The sequence below is a fragment of the Aythya marila genome (genome assembly GCF_965140915.1).
Source record: "Aythya marila genome assembly, chromosome: 15".
Taxonomy (NCBI): domain Eukaryota; kingdom Metazoa; phylum Chordata; class Aves; order Anseriformes; family Anatidae; genus Aythya; species Aythya marila.
The window spans coordinates 12665557-12682964 of NC_139056.1; the positions used below are offsets into that span (position 1 = coordinate 12665557).

At 41.8% G+C, this 17408-nt stretch overlaps 1 protein-coding gene across 3 annotated transcripts in view; it reads right to left on the reverse strand.

Annotated features, from left to right (window-relative positions):
- Window positions 1–17408, reverse strand: part of MAD1L1 (mitotic arrest deficient 1 like 1) — a 348897-nt gene that overhangs the window by 236145 nt on the left and 95344 nt on the right. For all 3 annotated transcript variants that reach the window (XM_082772513.1, XM_082772514.1, XM_082772515.1), the window contains exon 11: window positions 10520–10664. In XM_082772513.1, coding sequence (XP_082628639.1) covers window positions 10520–10664 — 145 coding nt within the window. The remainder of the gene's footprint in view (window positions 1–10519; window positions 10665–17408) is intronic.

Sequence of the window (17408 nt, forward strand, 5' to 3'; positions counted from 1 at the left end):
TTTTGCTTCAACCACTTCGTCTCGATTCATTACACACAGTCTTGTGGCACCCACAATGATATCGACCAGAAGACCACATAGGGCACACTCCCCTGTTCCCTTAGTATTCAGGCTGGAGCAGGTACCTGAAGTGATGTGACACCGGAGGAGGTCATTTCCCAGCACAGTGGCAAGCAAAGGGACGCATTTGCTTGCATTTTTTTGACAATCCTTTTTCTTCACTAGCCAAGGAAAGTGCAGAGATGTAGACACGACAACATACAGACATATTCAAACACTGCTCTGGCTCTGCTTCCCTACACTTAAAAGCTGCCAGGATTCCCCATGGGATCATAGCATCTTCCCACATACAACTCTACAAATCATACGACTCAACAAAAATAGTTCTCCTCCTCCTCCTGGCAGGAAGAAAGTTAAATATCAATTAGATGTAGAAAGCTCATCTTTTCCTGTCTCATGCTCATTCTTCATTTATCCATTAATCTCATTCCAATTTCTCAGCTTTAAGAAAATATATGTATTTAGGTAGGTAGTGATATTTTCAGGGAAATCCTGAGGCTCTGGATTTAAACAGAGAGAAAAGCAAGCCCCAGCTACCCCACTGTGCCAAACTGCTTGCACCCAAACAGGTACATTTATGGTTAATGGTTCTTCACAGCTCCTGCTCTAGATGTCCTACACAGCACTGAGAAGAAAAAAAAAGGCAAGTCTCCCACATACTGAGAACTTGTAATATAATATTCTCATGACATCAGAATTCATTACCTGAAACTAGACCAATTCTTCAAATTTGCTATAGTTGCTATTAAAGAATGTTGTCTCTATCTGAAATACTACTCGAGCAAATGTGCTCATAAAATTGGGAACAGTTCATTTCTCCGTAGTGCAACAAATCACGGGTCAAAGACCATTTCCACGATCTTTTGAAAAAAAACTCATTTGACTTCTAATATATTCATCAATTTAAGCAATGCTTGACCTGAGATGATGTGAACACGCATCGAACAAAATAGTTAGCACTGCATGACACTCTGCTAGAAGCAATCCAAAACTCCTTAATTCTCCAGACAGTCCTTGGGTTTTATAGAGATTTTAGGTCTTCATTTGCAAGGATGCTCTGAGTGACTGGTGTCTGAGTAGTGCAGCTGTTCTTACCAGAGGCTCACATCACATGTTGGAATAAGCTACTGTGCAATTACTTAATTATCTCTCTCTCCTATCCCTTAAAAAAAACCCACAGCGATTCAACTTGAAGCAAACCCAGTTAATCCAGTTTTATGGCTGAGAATTAAAATAGAGAGAAGTCAGGGATTCAAAGCTGCAGTTCTCGTGGCAGTACCACCACTGTAAGAGGCACAGATCTTAATGCCTTCCAACCATTAGTATTTTGGGAACAAAGACATGCAAAAAGCCCTTTTTGTGCAGCTTATTCCAGCTAATCATTTAGAGCCTGATGTTCTGAAATCCTACATCCCTACCCTTGCCCTTGGATGCTGTGCAAGCCGTTGCCCAGCCACCTCCCTCAGCCACCTCTTGTTGTCAGCCTTTGCCTTGCTTGCCAGGCACAGAGGTAAAACGTGCTCTGCCTAACTTCTCTCAACAATAACTCCCTCGTTCCACCCATCCATCTTCATACTCGCTTCTCTGCCATATCTGTCCCCGCATCCTTCATAATTCAGGGTTGAGGAGCTAAGGAATAAATGTTACAGCACACGCATCAAGGGAACTATAACTTTGAATTACCTGACCTCGGTGAGTTTAAATTGTCAGCCATAACACTGGATTAACCTAATTTCTTTTTATTGAATATTTTACCTTTAGAAGTCATACAGCCCTTTCTCTCAGAGAAATATGAGAACTGAAGGTCAAATAAATTCTTTTATGGGTATATTTCTAATTTTCATAGTCTAACCTCTTAGCATTGAGCACTAATATCTAGCGCCAACAGGATGAAGCAAAATCCAGGCACTACTCTGGGGGAAAAGTATTTTCATAGCCCTTCAGAAATCCATCAAACTAATACCTAACTTTTAATTTCACTGCATGTTCTGAATTGTTGTAAGTTTGAAAAAGCTCTAAACACCTTGTTTAAATAGAAACCACCAGACATAACATACATTAAGAACACAGGCTGTCCTTGTGTCTCCACCCCCAAAAAGCATCTGATAGAAAGATAGCAATCAACTCTGCATTCTATAATTACAAGGTTTATCAGATACATCATAAGGCAAGAAAGAGAATGACAGAGCACTGATTCAAAAAAAAAAATGCTAAGAATTTTTACGAGCTCTTTCATGCCTCTAAGAGAGGATGGGAAGCAAGGCCCACGAGTCAATTCATCTCCTTCCTCCAGGCTGGTCATTTGAAGGTAGCGTTCGCTGCTTCCAAGTTGAAAGCCCTTAGGTGACTAATCTCTACTCTAACAAAGCACACAACTACTATGCCTCTGTGGTACAAATTCCTTCACGTACCTGTACAGGGACACGAAGAGGTGGAATATCCAAAGTCAGTGAAAGGGAAAATCTATCCGTTACTGTGAAGAATTAGGCCAATATCAGATGAAGAGCAGAAAGCATCACTAGAGAGGATGCAGTGGAAAACAGCAAGGGAAGGGGCAGACCATGCCCCCACATCTGCAGCCCTACAGTGAACAAGTGCGGTCATCTCAGACCCCTTCAACAGATGAGGACCCAGAGGCAGAAAGACAGGTCAGAAACTAAGAGACCACTGTAGGCTTTAAAAAGCCATTCTGGAGCAGGATTAGCATCTGAGAGCTCAACAAGGCTGCTGTTTCCTTCATTTGACTCAAGAGAAGTGAGTGGTAAACATATGACCAAATCAGGCAAAGTAACAAAGCTAATATTAAATGAAGAAAAACACGCAAAAGCAAAGCATGCACTTGTCTGGGAGCCATGTCAGAAAACATGAATTTCTCCTCTTTCAGGAATCTACAAATGTCACTTGAAAATGGTAGCATTTTCTGTTTTAAAGACACTTCCCCCTTCCAAACGGTCTTAGCATACTTCTTCAAAACTATTCCAGACAAGCTCTTCTCCAAAGACATTGTTTTCAGCTCTCCTTATTTATTCTTTGTAGCTAGATTCTGCAATTCTATTAGCAAGTGGTATTAGCAGGTCTCACAGAACAGGCTGTTTCAAAGCAAAATGGTTCGTGCTCACTTTATTCTGGAAGACAATTTCCATTTGCTTAATATAGTCATGATATTTTAGTGAGGTAATTATACTCTTAGCTATCAGTAACAATTAAACCCTTCTTAGACTGGGGTTGCTTAATAAAGGTCTCAAAATAAATAACACATTCCAAACACAATATTTTTAAATGTCAAGCATGCAAATAGGATCTTGTAATGAATATAATGGAGCGTCAAGTATAAATCAGCACGAAGTTAGTCTGTGATTGTACAAAACTCTGCTAAAATTGCCGTTAGAGTATTGTGGAATTCTGATCACCACGCTAGAGAGAAAAGCAGCACAGGAACAGAGATGAAATCATTTCATTAAATATTATGACTGGTTCAGGAGACAGCTAGGGTGAAAGCATCAGCACGGCTGTTTCCATAGCTGCAGAGCAGACTTGGTCAAGCCTATGGTCAGGCTGACAATTGATATCTGTTCATTTGTATTTTCTATAGCAACTTCCACGAAAATGAAGTTCCTCTACAGCCAGATCACTCAGTTATGAGCTAAATAAAACCCAGAAGCAGACAAGTTACAGAGCACTGAAAAAAAGAAGGAGGGGGGGAAATCACTCTCAAACTCAGGTCTAGAGAGACTTGAAATCAGGTCAACAGATCCTAGAAAGCTGTTCCGTATGGAAGGGGAGATCACAGTTTAAAGGTCCTTACAATGCAGGCAGCAAGGTAATCATGAAAGGAGAAGGAGAACAGTACCAGACATTAAAAAATAAAAAATAAAAAAGGAAAGAGAAGAGTTGTTAGAATAAATATTTGCAGTTTTCTTGTAGAGCACCCATTACAGGCAAAGAGCAGTGGAGCAAATTATCTCCAAGCTGCTACACTTGGGAGCCAGCTGCCCCAGCTCCAGCAGGTTGTTGGGTGAATTAGGACTAAAACATGGCACAGGAAGCAACCGAAGGCAGAAGCGGGGACTATCTCAGCAGCGCCCTTTCCATACTTAGTAACTCTTGGCTTAGCAACTTTTTGTCACCTCCTGTGGCAAATCCAGACGCCGCAGTTGAGCAGAACAGATGGCAGGACCTCTAAGCACAGAAACTGCTCCTGGTCCTTGCTCATCACGTGGCCCGAGTCCCTGTGGGGCACCAGGCCTGTAATCTGTACAACATCCGGATCGAGTCCAAGGGTAGTTTTCAAAGCAGAGCAGGATTTTCAGCTGAATGAATTATATATTCTACAAACGCAGGCCTCTGTCTGCCTTTTATAGTCTGCAAGGGCCATTAGCAGATAGCAATTAACCCAGACAGAAGTGGGTTTGGACCAACTCTAAGCCACAGACAATCTCAGCAAGGCTAACAGGCAACCTTCTGGTTCAGAGCATTTCAAAAGCCAGGACAGCCTGCTTGCACCGCAGACGAACTTACTCAAAACAATCATAACAAATTTGGATTAGACTGCGGGAAAAAGAAAAAACCTAGTATTAAACCCAGACCTCTCCTTCCCTGGGGCACCTCATCTCACACAGACACCAGGCTGTTGGAGACCAACAAAAGCAAACACAGAACCTGATATTTCCTCAACCTCAACAGGAAACATCTCTGGCAGCAGCCAAAACCTCTGAATCCCACTGTCTCATCACAAAACTTCGCATGCTTTATCCCCTGCTCCAGACACTCTTGTGTAAACCATGAGCACAAAGCCAAACAACTGCGCTGCACTAGACTGAACCCAGGATCAATATAATACCAGCTAATACAGGGAAAAGATTTTTCATAAAAACTTCTACTTCATCTCTGACCTGTGAGTCCTCATCCTCAGAAGGAAAAAAAAAAAACACAACTCCACAATAGAGGTGTCTCAGAATTGAAATTCATGGTGTTACTGGAGACTGGAAATTGTGGTTCAGGAGAGACCCCACTGAAACCCCTCTTACCGTGCAGACAGCAATTACCTCTCTCTCTCTCTCCTGTCCCACAGAAGTTCATGATCTCTCATCCCTTGCTATCATCCCCTCCACCCAGAACTCCCAATCACCTCTTCTCTGCCAAACGCAAAGTCTGTCTTGTCTCCCCTCTTATATGTATGCAAGACGACCTAACAGGTAGTACCTCACCTAAAAGCTCATCTCGTGGAATCACAGAAGAGGGAGCAGATTCATTTATTTCAAACTTCTTTATTTGCAGCCATTAAAAGGAAGACAACTTCCACGGGTTTCTAAAAACCTACAGAGGAGAGACAAGGTGAGCAGAGGGAAGGGGCTGGCACAGGTCGGGCTGACAGCAGACAACAATCACGTGCAGAGTGGCAGCACAGCTGGTGCTGCACGAGTAATGGGACTGCTTAAATGATATACACGGAGCCATGAAGGGGATCAAAGGGAGGAAGAGGCATCACACCGTGACAGCCAGGGAGAAGCGTTTGATACTGCCCACAACGCACTGGAGCAGCTCAGTTCTGTTCCAAACCCATCCATGCTACCTGGATGCAGAGCACAGGGTGCAACACCCAAACGAAGGTCGCTGCAAGGCATCTGTTTACCAGACTGTTTTTATTGCTATTGAGGCAATATTTAAAGATAAATACATCTCCCAGAAAAAGGGTTAATTCACCTCCTTCACCAAACTCCCAGATCCTTCCTTATACTTCCAAATCATCCACCTCCTCCGAAACATCACAACGCAGGGCCCGATGTGGCAGAGAAACCAACAGCATTATTTTAAATCTTTACTGATTACAAAACAAAGCAGATGGCAAATCAAGTCATGAACTCTGCATCTGCCATGCTTAATGAACAGTTTAATTACCTAGCCCCGTTTCTGATGCATCTCTGCCATTCTCGGCTCTGGAGTCACTTACACAGCTCGTACTGACTCTTGCGAAGATATCTCCAGGAACATGTGGTGCCAACAGTCAGCTGGAGTTGGTTAATCAATAATTATTTAATCTCCAACTTTTATGGTGATGGCCTGAATTATGTCTCAACCAAAACAGATTTCCTATCAGATCACATGATCTGCTCGAACGCTCAGAAAACAAAACAGAATTTTTCAGCCTCTGCTCCGGGTAGCGGAGCACCCGAAGGCAGACAAATGCGCAGACCGGAAACAAACAAGGCAAAACAACAACATGCAGCACAATCAGATTAATTCATTTGCTGCATTACGCCTCTCATGAGAGCAAGGGATGCAATTAGGACAGTGTACATTCACAAAGTCTACAATTTGAGAAGCAAATTGGGCTCATTTGGGATGTTACGAGAAGTAACTGAAATTGCACTTCACGTTTGGAGTGCTTGTGCATGCAAAGAGGCACGAGCCTCCCGCGCAGGATCAGGCACCAGCTGCAACCAAGCAGGGCCTTTGGGCTCGGGTCAAACCTGCCACACGCTCTGGGGTGCTCTCGCTCTGCAGCCTCACGCGGTGATGTCCACACAGCTTTGTGCACAAAGAAAAAAACGTCCCGAGGAATCACCGACGCAGGAGATGAGGCTGACAGGTCTGAACCGTAGCAGCAGCCGAGTGACAGATACAGCCCAGGGCTGACTCATGACCAGGGAAAAATCACGCGAGGAGAGGAGGAGGTAATGATGCAGTGAAGATCCATGCAAAACAACTTTTTACCCTCCATCGGAGGGCTTTGAGAACCCCTCAGCATGCTTTTATCGCTGGTCCATGAGGGTCCATTTGTGCCCCTTGAAAGCTGCCCTCCAGGAACAAACAGAGCAGAGCTTTGGTTTTGTTAAACACAGGCTCAACGAGCTACTTGAACTCAAACAAGGATTTTCAGAAAGGGATTTTCATTCTGGGAGACTTACGTGTCACAGAAAATTACCCAAGAGATTCAAATTTTAGTCATTCAATAGCAGAATTGCCTGCTTTTAATAAGCCCACTTCATAAAGACCATGAACTGTGTGGAAAGCTCTCAGAAAAGAGAAATACTCACAAGCTTAAGGACAACACAAAAGCCAAATACAGAACTGAAGGCAAACACAACATTCAGAGCCAATATAGGGGTAAAACAAACGGGAAAAGGACAGAGAGACCAGGTCTTTCCCCAGCACTTCAGGTATCTCCCAGCACTGCTGTGTTGAAGCTACCTTGTGTCATCAAGCAAAGATAAAAGATTTCTCTAAAACTCTGAGCAAAACCAAAGCAAAAAGACAGCACAACAGTCAGCAAACCAAGCCAAGTGGATGTCAAACAGAGTGAGTAAATACATCCCTTCAAACATTAATTTCTTTTTCATTACCCTAAGTGAACAGATTGACACTCCAGCAGATACCTTCAAGCCATCAATGTCTGAAAAGCTCTCAGGTGTCCAAGAGACTCTTATTTCACTGCAAACATGCATATCAGAAAACTTCAAGTACCACTCTGACTTACAAGACATACAGGAGAAAGTCATCAGCTAACACGTTCTGAACAGCAGTTTGTCAACAATAATAATGAGGATACACTTCCTACCCCAGTCCACTGTCAGAGGTGGAATTAATTGGGCTAGGCCACTGCACAAGTATGTCAGAGAGAATGCTGTTCCTGAAGTCTGCCAAGGAAGAAAGATTTGTAAAGAGTCACAGAAGTATCCCAGATTGACAATTGTGCCTATTGCAAACAGTAAACCAAGTGGAAAGGCCCGAGTAAGGTCAAGGAAGCCCAAAAGAAGCAAATGAGGCGAGGAAGCGAGCAATGGAAGGAGAAGTTAAATGCACTGAAATGGAAATACAAGAGCAACCAAGTAAAACAGAGACTGTGGCAAGTAGAAAATGAACAAGACTAAACAGGACAGACAATCCATGAAAGCCAAAAAAAAAAAATCGCTTGTATCTTGAGATAATATTCAATAGCCATAAAGTAAGCCAAGAAGGAATCAGATCAGCAAAGCGAGTGCCACCTGAAGGGAGCATGTTCATTACTGAAATACGAGGCATTGCTGTTATCGAATGAAGAACAGCTTATCAGTTTCTACTGATCTTTGAAAATGTATTCTAGACCTGAGACTTCCAGGTTACAATTTGATCCCACATAACAGATAGCTGTCACTGCATTAAACTTGCACCGTTAAATATGTCTGATGTCTTTCAGACCGTATTTGCTCAGCATACAGGAACGGATTCATTGCCCTACCAGAGGGTCAGATATAGACAAATGCAAAAATCAGTGTCCGAAACAATAGCAATTCAATCATATATATATAATAGTCTCCCCCAAATTAGATTTTCACAGTCCTGTTTAACAAGACAAAGATTCAATAAAGAAAGCTCATCTTTTCCATTCTCAAATTACATAGAAGCACACTGTAGCACTGATGCCACTAATTAGATGATTAAATACCATTCTAGGTGATATGCTTTCAATGTAAAATAATTATTTTTAACAGACAATATACTTGCTCAATCTCATTTTAAATCACAATATCATACTTTTTTAATTAAATGATATTCCTTCTTCTGATTTTGCATGAGAGTGCAACTAGTGGGAGACGCAGTGCCAAGAGGAGATTGCCCAAGTACCATAATGCATGCACTTCTTCACAAAGGACCTCGAGCATTCCCTGGACGGAATATAAATTTTCAGAGAACAGTAAAGCTTTTATTTCTTTAAAACAGGCCAGTTGAGGAATCATTCAACACATTGAAAACTTCCACTGTCAAAACACAAGTTTATTTGCCATGGTCTGATGAAGGACACTTCCAACTTTTCCTCTATTCCTCTTCATGGGGAAGGTGACAAGGACAGCAAACAAATCAAGGGCTTTGTCTTTCATTATAAATTAGAGTCCAATCCCTCATATGACAAAGTACTGTAGTCTTTTTGGCCAGTATTTAAAGAAATGTAATGATATTTTGTGTTCTACAGCAAAATATGTTTCTGCTGAGGACTCAAAATGAGTTAAAGGGAATATTTTAGAAGCCACCTGAGATATTCCCTTCAAGCTGAGCAGCCCAGTGCAATGTTAGACAGCTGAGAAAGTTGTAAAGGAAAGCTTTTATCAGCTTCAGCATTCACCTGTGTCATATCCAGCCATGACATTATCAGACTAGAACATGGAGGGCTGGCTGCTGCTGAGCAGATGAAATGCCTTTTTATTTTCCATGGAGAGGGTTTGGTTCATCCACCCAAACTGCACAGCTTCCCTTAGTGCAAAGGAGAAAGAACTGCTGTCTCTTTTCCCTTCTCACTTACATAACTATCCATGGCGTCAAATTCTGCAGTCAGAAGATCTGAAAAAATATCCTCTTGTAAAATGGTTGCTTCATGCTCCAAGAAGCCCTGCTTACCATAAATCACTGCCTCCTTGGCCCAAAACTGACACAGAATTACACAGAACTGGGTGTAGAACAATTAGAACTGATCAAAATGCTTTAGTTGGCACTGAAAATCAAAGCCTAAAGCACTAGCAATATAAGAGGTCCTTTTTCTCTTGCTCAGATACTCCCATACCAGTATCTTTCCTCCCCATACAGGCTGACATGCCTGGCTTCCTCTCCCTCACCCTAGCTGCTCGTCTCTGACCTTAAGCACACACATAAGCTTACTTAACGTGAGCAGTTTCATGATATCAGGAAGATTGCTTAAGATGAGTGAAGTTTTGTAAGGAATATTTTTGGAAAGTGGAAAACATATCACACCGACTAGAGAGAATTATTATTCCCTTTGGGGAAAGAGCTCCCTCAGAATTTAATATAACATTTTTCAATGCTCTACAGACTTCAAAATTATTGTATAGAATTTCCATCATGGAAGCATACCTGATATAGGATAATACAGAGTTCTCTGAAATATCCTATAGAAAGGATCTTAAAATGTATTTTCAATTTACTGGTCTAGTGCCTGCCATTATATTTGAACAGACTTTCAGCGTAAGAGGAAGGCGATTCTCTTACTCTCTGTAAATTGTTTTTCCACAGGAACAGTTGACAAGGTGCAGTTGTTTCGTTCTCTTTAGGAAAGGAGGTGAGGCAGCAAAAGCCATTATAAATTCCCCTTGGTGGCTCAAAACACTCCAGCGACAACATGATTCAATTCTCTGCCCTCGCACAAGTGTCAGGCCCGAGACTAAGCCATGTATTGCCAATGCAGCAGGAGCCCAGACGGAGGGGCACGCTGGCAAGGCCCTACAATGTACTAGTAATTTAATTCCATTGCAGCCCAGGAGACAAGTGTCGCATCTCTGTCACAGCATCAGCTATGCAAAGACCCCAGAGCAACTTTGCAATACAAGTTGCTGAGGGGTACAAATAAGAAACATCAAGGGCTGCATCTGGAGGAAAGAAATAAGGGCACGTGTTTTTCCAGACATTATCTAGACCTTCACCAGAAGGAAATAAGGACATGTACTTTACTAGACATTCTCCAGCCCCTCACCTTGGTGAGCAGCAATACACGTTTCTGCAGCCGTCTGACCAGTGCTTCGTGCTGCTCACGCTTCTTCTTCTCTTCCAGGAGCTGGCTCTGAATCTGCAATATTTCTTCCTGTAGCTGCTGCCGGGCCTTCTCCAGTGTTCGGGCACTACAAAAGATAACACAGGCACGTGAAAATTTAACCACTGCCTCTTAGTCAGATTGATCAGAAAAAAAATGAGAGGAGAAGCATGACCACAACACCAGACCACTGGGGCTGCTGCCACTGCATTGTACAGATGCACCACTGCAACCTTGAGGAGCTGCAGTCTCTTCAGCTTTTCTCAGAAAAAGCTATGAAAGAACCCCCATTCCCATGTCAGCCTTCTTGTTCAGCACAAAAAATGACTGGAATCTCACATATACTAGGCATTTAAATAACTGCACATCTATTTCAAAATCAATCAGTTTGCCTTTGAAGAGATGGCTCATTTTCAACAAACAACGTAAGAGCTCGGTTTCCACTGCATCTTTTACTTTTTTTTTTCCCCTCTCCAAACAAAGTAGAAGTAAAACTGAGGTTTAATGTGATCTGTTTTGACAGAAAGATAATATTCAGCTAGTAATTATAGCCACCACCTGCACATTGCTCTTGCCAGCAACCTATATTGGAAGAGAAATGTTTTCCAAGGCCAGGCAGTTAGCACATAGCTCGCAATGTGGACATGACTCGCAATTGAGCCAGAAGAGCTCGGTTCCCCATCATTTTAAGGTACTGCTTAAATAAATCTGAAAGAGACCACTGCTTCAAAAGACTCTCTTAGCTTCATTTAAAGTACATCCTGCATTGCCAGGTCACCAAGTTGTACTTGGGAAATTTATGGAGGAATTCTCCAGACTCCCCAAGCAGCTATTCCCCAGCCTCAACATCCTTCTCCTTGAAGACAAACACGCATTTTAAACCACAAGGTGAGTGAGAAAACTGTTTAAAACTCCAGTTCAATTTGGAAACATTCAGAGACCAATTTAACAACCAGGAACTGTGAAATTGACTCTTCCTTCTTGCATTCTGGTGGGAAAGTTCAACAAGACAAAATCTGCATTTGAAAATGGATAATTTAATTACCTGGGCCCCATTACTTCCTTGGTTCTGGTGTAATTGATCAGTTTAAAAGGGAACCTGTGCCCAAGAACATTATCTCTGGAGACGGAACATGAAGCAGCCGTGCACTGGGTGCTCCCTCATCCATCACAGCCTCAGTAAACATCTCCACTTCATTCTTGTGGATACTCAATAGCAAGATGAAACCTTTTCTTATTCAACAATGCAGAAGTTCCACTGGCTAAAATAATCAATTCTTGACATATATGAAATTAATCTTTATTAAAAAAATTCCTAGAAGCCAAGCACAGCACAGCATCCTACACCTGAAACAATGCTTCAGGGGCAATGCAGGCTGACCATAAGTGCCAGCAGGCAGACACAACTCGGGAGACACCTGAAGCTATAACAAAGATTCATCACACTGTGCCTCCCCAAACCCTAAGCTTAAAACACTCACCACCCCCTTTCCTTGGGATCTGGTTCTAAGCCAGACTTTAGACTGAATCAGCCCAAGCCCACGGGCCAGCCTGTTGAGTTTGCAACAGGTCGGTGTCCAATACAGGGCAGAACGGCTGCGTTGGTGCAGGTAACTCCAACCACTGCCAAGACCCACTAGAGCTTATTCAGCAATTTTATTTTTTTATGCATAGGGTAAATATAAGCACAAAACCCCACCAACTGTTACAACAAATTGAATCAAGCCACAGAAACCATACTGCAAATATTATTCGCTCTATCAAAGAAACAGTCCTGCTTAGTCAAAACAGAAGATAAAATGCAAACATAAGATTAAATATTACAGAGCAGATAGAATCTCGCATTTGATTATTGCAAAACATTTTGATAGGACAACGGAGAAACCTTTTTTCCTAATCTCCCAATACTGTGACCTATTTCTATAAATGCTGAGTGAACTGATGGATTATGACTGCGCTGACATTCAGAAAAAGTGAGATATATGTTAGGTTTCCTTCTCAAAATAATGAATAATATTTGAAATTCACATCTTACAGATAGCACAGGCGTTCAGGCACGTTCTTCTCGAACTAGCTTGGAAGATGATTGTTTTAATACACGAGAAAAGCTCAGCAACGGGAGACAAACGGGCAATTTCCTCAGCCGTTGCATGGCACATGGAAAAAAAACATCTTCTGTATTTCAGCCTCAGCTCAAACGTGATGTTAATGTAGATAAAATTTAAATGCCAGAGATGTCTATAAAAGCAGTGACAATACTTAAACTCTCTGAACTGACTCTGTTACCAAAGGTTTCCTTGATATAATAAGTGTGAAATTCAACTTCCTTACAACTCTCCACACCCCGCCAAAGCAAATTACTGAGATCCTTTCTTCCCCTCTTAGGACAGATTGATAATTCTTCCAGCAGAAACTGCACCAAATACAACATAAACCATCTCTCTAAAAGATAGAATAAAAAAATAAAAGAAATAAAAGAAACAAAAGAAAGAAAGGGAAGAGAAAAGAAGAAAAATAAAACAAAAAGAAAGTTATATTCCTTAGTGACAAAAAACAGGATTTGAAAGTAGGAACCCAGCAGCCAATGCCATTCAAGTTCGAAATGGGCGTTCATCTTCCACACTGATGACATCTATGGCTTATCAAAAAGTAAATGCTCACTCAAACCAAACATTTAAGAAAAATAAAATAAGCCCAAAGTTCTCCATTCGACATAAGCTTGGGGATCCGGCATTTTTAAAATTCGTTGCAAGTTCAAAGTAAACCTTTTAAGCCTTAAAGAGAAAAAGTCATTTCTCTTTATCAGCCCATTAATGCTCCTTGTTCCACATGCCAGTGAATAAGATGCCAACATCTTTCTGTTCTGAGCTCTTGAGGCTCTTCATATTTTGCTCTTCTCTTCTGTAATCTACTTTAATGTAATCTAAATGATAAAACTTCATTTTCCAGAATGTTCTTTGAAAGACGGAGAACAATGACGGCAGACAGCGAACGCTGAAGCTGTAAGAGACATTTTAGTAATTTGCTTTGAGAAAAATTACAACAGCAGCTCACAGCTCCTCCTCCGTGATCCAAGGAACATTATTTTAATTGTTCTGCTCTTTCGGTAACCAACTTACCACCTCACAGATACCCAAAAAGTAGCAGGAGAAGCAAACAGAACGCCAGAAGCCGTCTGTACGTCAACCTGGGAGGAAAACCAGAAGTCCACAGCGGCCCAGAGACAATTAGAGGAGCACCACAGTCTGGGTCATGTTGCAGCTCAGGAAAAGATGAGACATTTGCACACAGCAGGGACAACTGTCAGAAACGAGAATCGCATCAAAGGGAACATGCTGAGAAACAGAGCACGGATGGGAAGAACATTGAGGAAGCGCAGAGGGAGAGCAGTGACAGTGCTACTGCACATCCATAACAGCAAAAAGAAGCGTACTGCAACTATCAACATCTTTGTGACACGGTCCAAAATAAAAAGGTTAGTGCACGAGCTAATGAGGCAAAAAGGAGCAAGGGAAATTGTTTTGTGGAAGACATTTGGAGGAAGAAAACTACACCTGTTCCTGAGCCTTGACAACTTGCGTCCTTCGCGATGCATCGACAGACAGCACGCATAAAGACACACCGCACTGGAAACTTAGGGAGGTGAATAAAATCTTTTCCTTTTTAATTCTCCTCTCCATGTTTTAAGAACCAACATGAAGGCATAAATACACAAAGAAAAGAAATTTGGCGTTCAGCAAAGTAAAAAGTTTTTTCATCTTACATGAAAAAGGAAAAATTAACCCATTGTAAAACATTGCTGGAAAGACGGGGCCAGCTCTCAATACCAAACAGAGTTGCCAACCAACAAATTTAAGGCAGGCAAACAAGAAAAAACAGTAAGAAGAGATGGTTTTAGTGGTACAAGTATTTCAGCTTAAAAGTAAAGGTTTTAGCTTTTGTTAAAATAAATTCTTTTGACATCTTACTCTGCTTTCTTTCTCAGCCCCTTCAGAATACACTGAGGCAGCTGGATCCATCCCCTGCTCGCCCTGCGCTATGGCTGCGATGTGCACGAGTGGGAACCGAGGCACTGATACTGCTGTTAGCTGCTAGGGGGCTACCACATTCAGAAGGAGCAATGATACAAAATATTAACACCTTTAGGGGAAGTTAACACATGAACTATATTTCATTCAAAGCTTTAACTGTGTCTTCTTTATAGCCATATGAAATACTGTTACAGAATGTACTACATGGAACAGAGTCCATAGAAAAGTCAGTAGAAAAAAAACAGCTTTGTTTCTGACATCTATTTTTCCCAAGTCTTCAGCTAACATTTGCAAACTTTCTCTTGGATTTCGTGCTTTCTCCGAGACCTTTATACATCTCACCCTCATCAGGCTTCCATAAATCAAAAAGCATTCAAAAATAAATGGTTCATACATCATGATGCTGCTCTACATACAGGGAAGTCCTGAATCATACTGAATTGATAATAAAGTCAGATGAAACGGGTAAGAAGCAGCCAGATGTTTGGAGCTTCATTGGTACACAATGTTTTGCCATTGAGGCAGTATTTAACTTTACTCCCTAAGCAGGGGTATAAATATCAGGCACCGAAATTCAGTTCCTTCACAGTGAACAGTTAAAAGAACAGAAATAAGACAAATTTTATGTCCCGGCAGTGATCCAGGGGCCTTAACTGAGTGACAGGAGGTAGGATTTACTGAAAGAAACTCACACCAGGCACCCTCTCCTTGCTCTCAGCACGGGGCCATCTTTGCTGACTGCAACAGCCCACCGGAGCCAGCCACAGGAACATCGCCAAAGCGCAGAGGCCGGGGTGGCTCCAGCCTAGCAGGTATTTAATCAAGCACGCAGCGTGAGATTTACTGTCACGCTAATAAACATGCTTTCTACAGCCACCAGCTAGATGAGAATGAAAGCAATGTCTTAATTTAACCATAAATAAGAGACTTCTCTGGCTTGTTTTGATTTTAATTTGAAAAATGAAGTTTGTCACATACATACATCACTGAGTTCTGGAAAGCCAAATCTTTCAAGAGTGAGATAACTCCAGGCATGAGTCCTTCTTCTAAGCCTCTAAACCTGGAGTGTCCATAACACCAAAGCTTCTATTAAAGACATTTATTTGGTGAGTAAAACTTTTACTGATATTTTAAAACCACTGAAGCCACACTGCTTGTCATATGCTTCGTAACTTGATAACATTGCCATCTTCTGTAAAAGTGGCTGCAGCAAAACTCAAACAGAGTTGAACGCACAAGTGATCTGTAGCAGCTTATGTACACAAACCTATTAAGGGCTTCTGCTATGTCTAAATCCTCATCGCTCTTGTTCCAAATCAACAACAAATTGGAAACATTTGCATCCTGACCCCAACTTACTCTTTTATTTGCAGTGCTCGGTAGAGAAGCACATACTAAGCATCCTTAACAAAGTGGAAGAAATTAAAAAAGCAGGAGTTAAAAACAAGAGTCCTGTACAATTATTAGCACAGCAGACAGCCTGCCCAACGCGCATCATCCGTCTCTGCACCATAAGTTTGCATGTGGCATTTGGCAATTACAGAGGACTGCCTGTTTTTAAAGAGCACTCACTGATAAGGATTTTCCACTCCCACTCTGAGATAAGAATAATCCCCACCTTACAAGTCTAAAAAGCGCCTTTCCAACACTGCGCAGAGCTGGAAACATGCGATGACAATGCCTTATGACAACAGACTGATACATCAAACTGAGCAAAGGCGTTCATTAACTTGTTTAAAATGTGTCCTAGTGTATGGTGAACAGAATAGCCCTGCTCCAATTATTTCAATAGGAGAGCTGTGCTCATCTGGTCCCTTTGCAGGTTCGACTTTTTGCTGTCGTGACGGCTCTGACCGGTGATGAAGGTCAGCCCGTGGGCCACCCGCCAACAGGGAAACACAAGGAGCTTCAGCACTAAAGGATGGCAATGCCCAATCCCTTCCCGTCAGGCCCCACGCCAGCTGTGAGCATCCAGCACAGTCCCTGAAGCACCACGAATGAAAAGGAGCAAATACTGGAGAAAGGGAACTGTTTGTTTTTCCTCCCTCTCCTGACAAACAAAAATACCGAGGAAGAATTTTGAAAGAAAACCTTTTCTCCAGCCAGGATCCAAGCATCCTCTCCGCAGCTGGTTTTATTTACATCATCTAATTCAAATTCTAAATGCTTCGAAGTGTTATTACACTTTTTTCTTTGAAAACAAAAATCACAACAACTGAAACAAAACTGGGAATGAGAAAACCCAAAGATTGAAATAATTACTAATCAAAGGAGAGGCCTGTACATGGGATGGTGAAGTCACTGGCCAGCTCTACCCAGTAATTTCTCTCCGTGTCAGCTCTGATGAGTTTTATATTTCTAACATTTCATCAATTTGAATCACCAAATTCAATTTGCATCCACAGATAAACAGAGAGGGAATAATAAATACTCTCATCTGACCTTGAAGTGTGAGATAGAAAATTGCCCTCCATGATTTCATTTCAATCTGAACCATAATGAATAATGCAGTTGGCCCCATCAGTTACCGATCTATAATCACACACTTGTGGGCTGGAGGAACTCGTATGAAGAAAAAAGTCAAAACTTCTCACATTTTTTGTGCTAGTCTTTTTCTGCTTCTCCCTCACTATACAGATCTGTATCCATGCTTCCCCACCAACCCTGCTCACCCCCAGATGGAACTGTCTGAAGGATTTCAATTTGTTGCACTGTCAAAAGTGAGACGAATGCATGGCACAGTTATCTTCTCGATCCAATTCAGTATTATGTGCATTGTAAAAATTCTCCTCTAAGAGCTC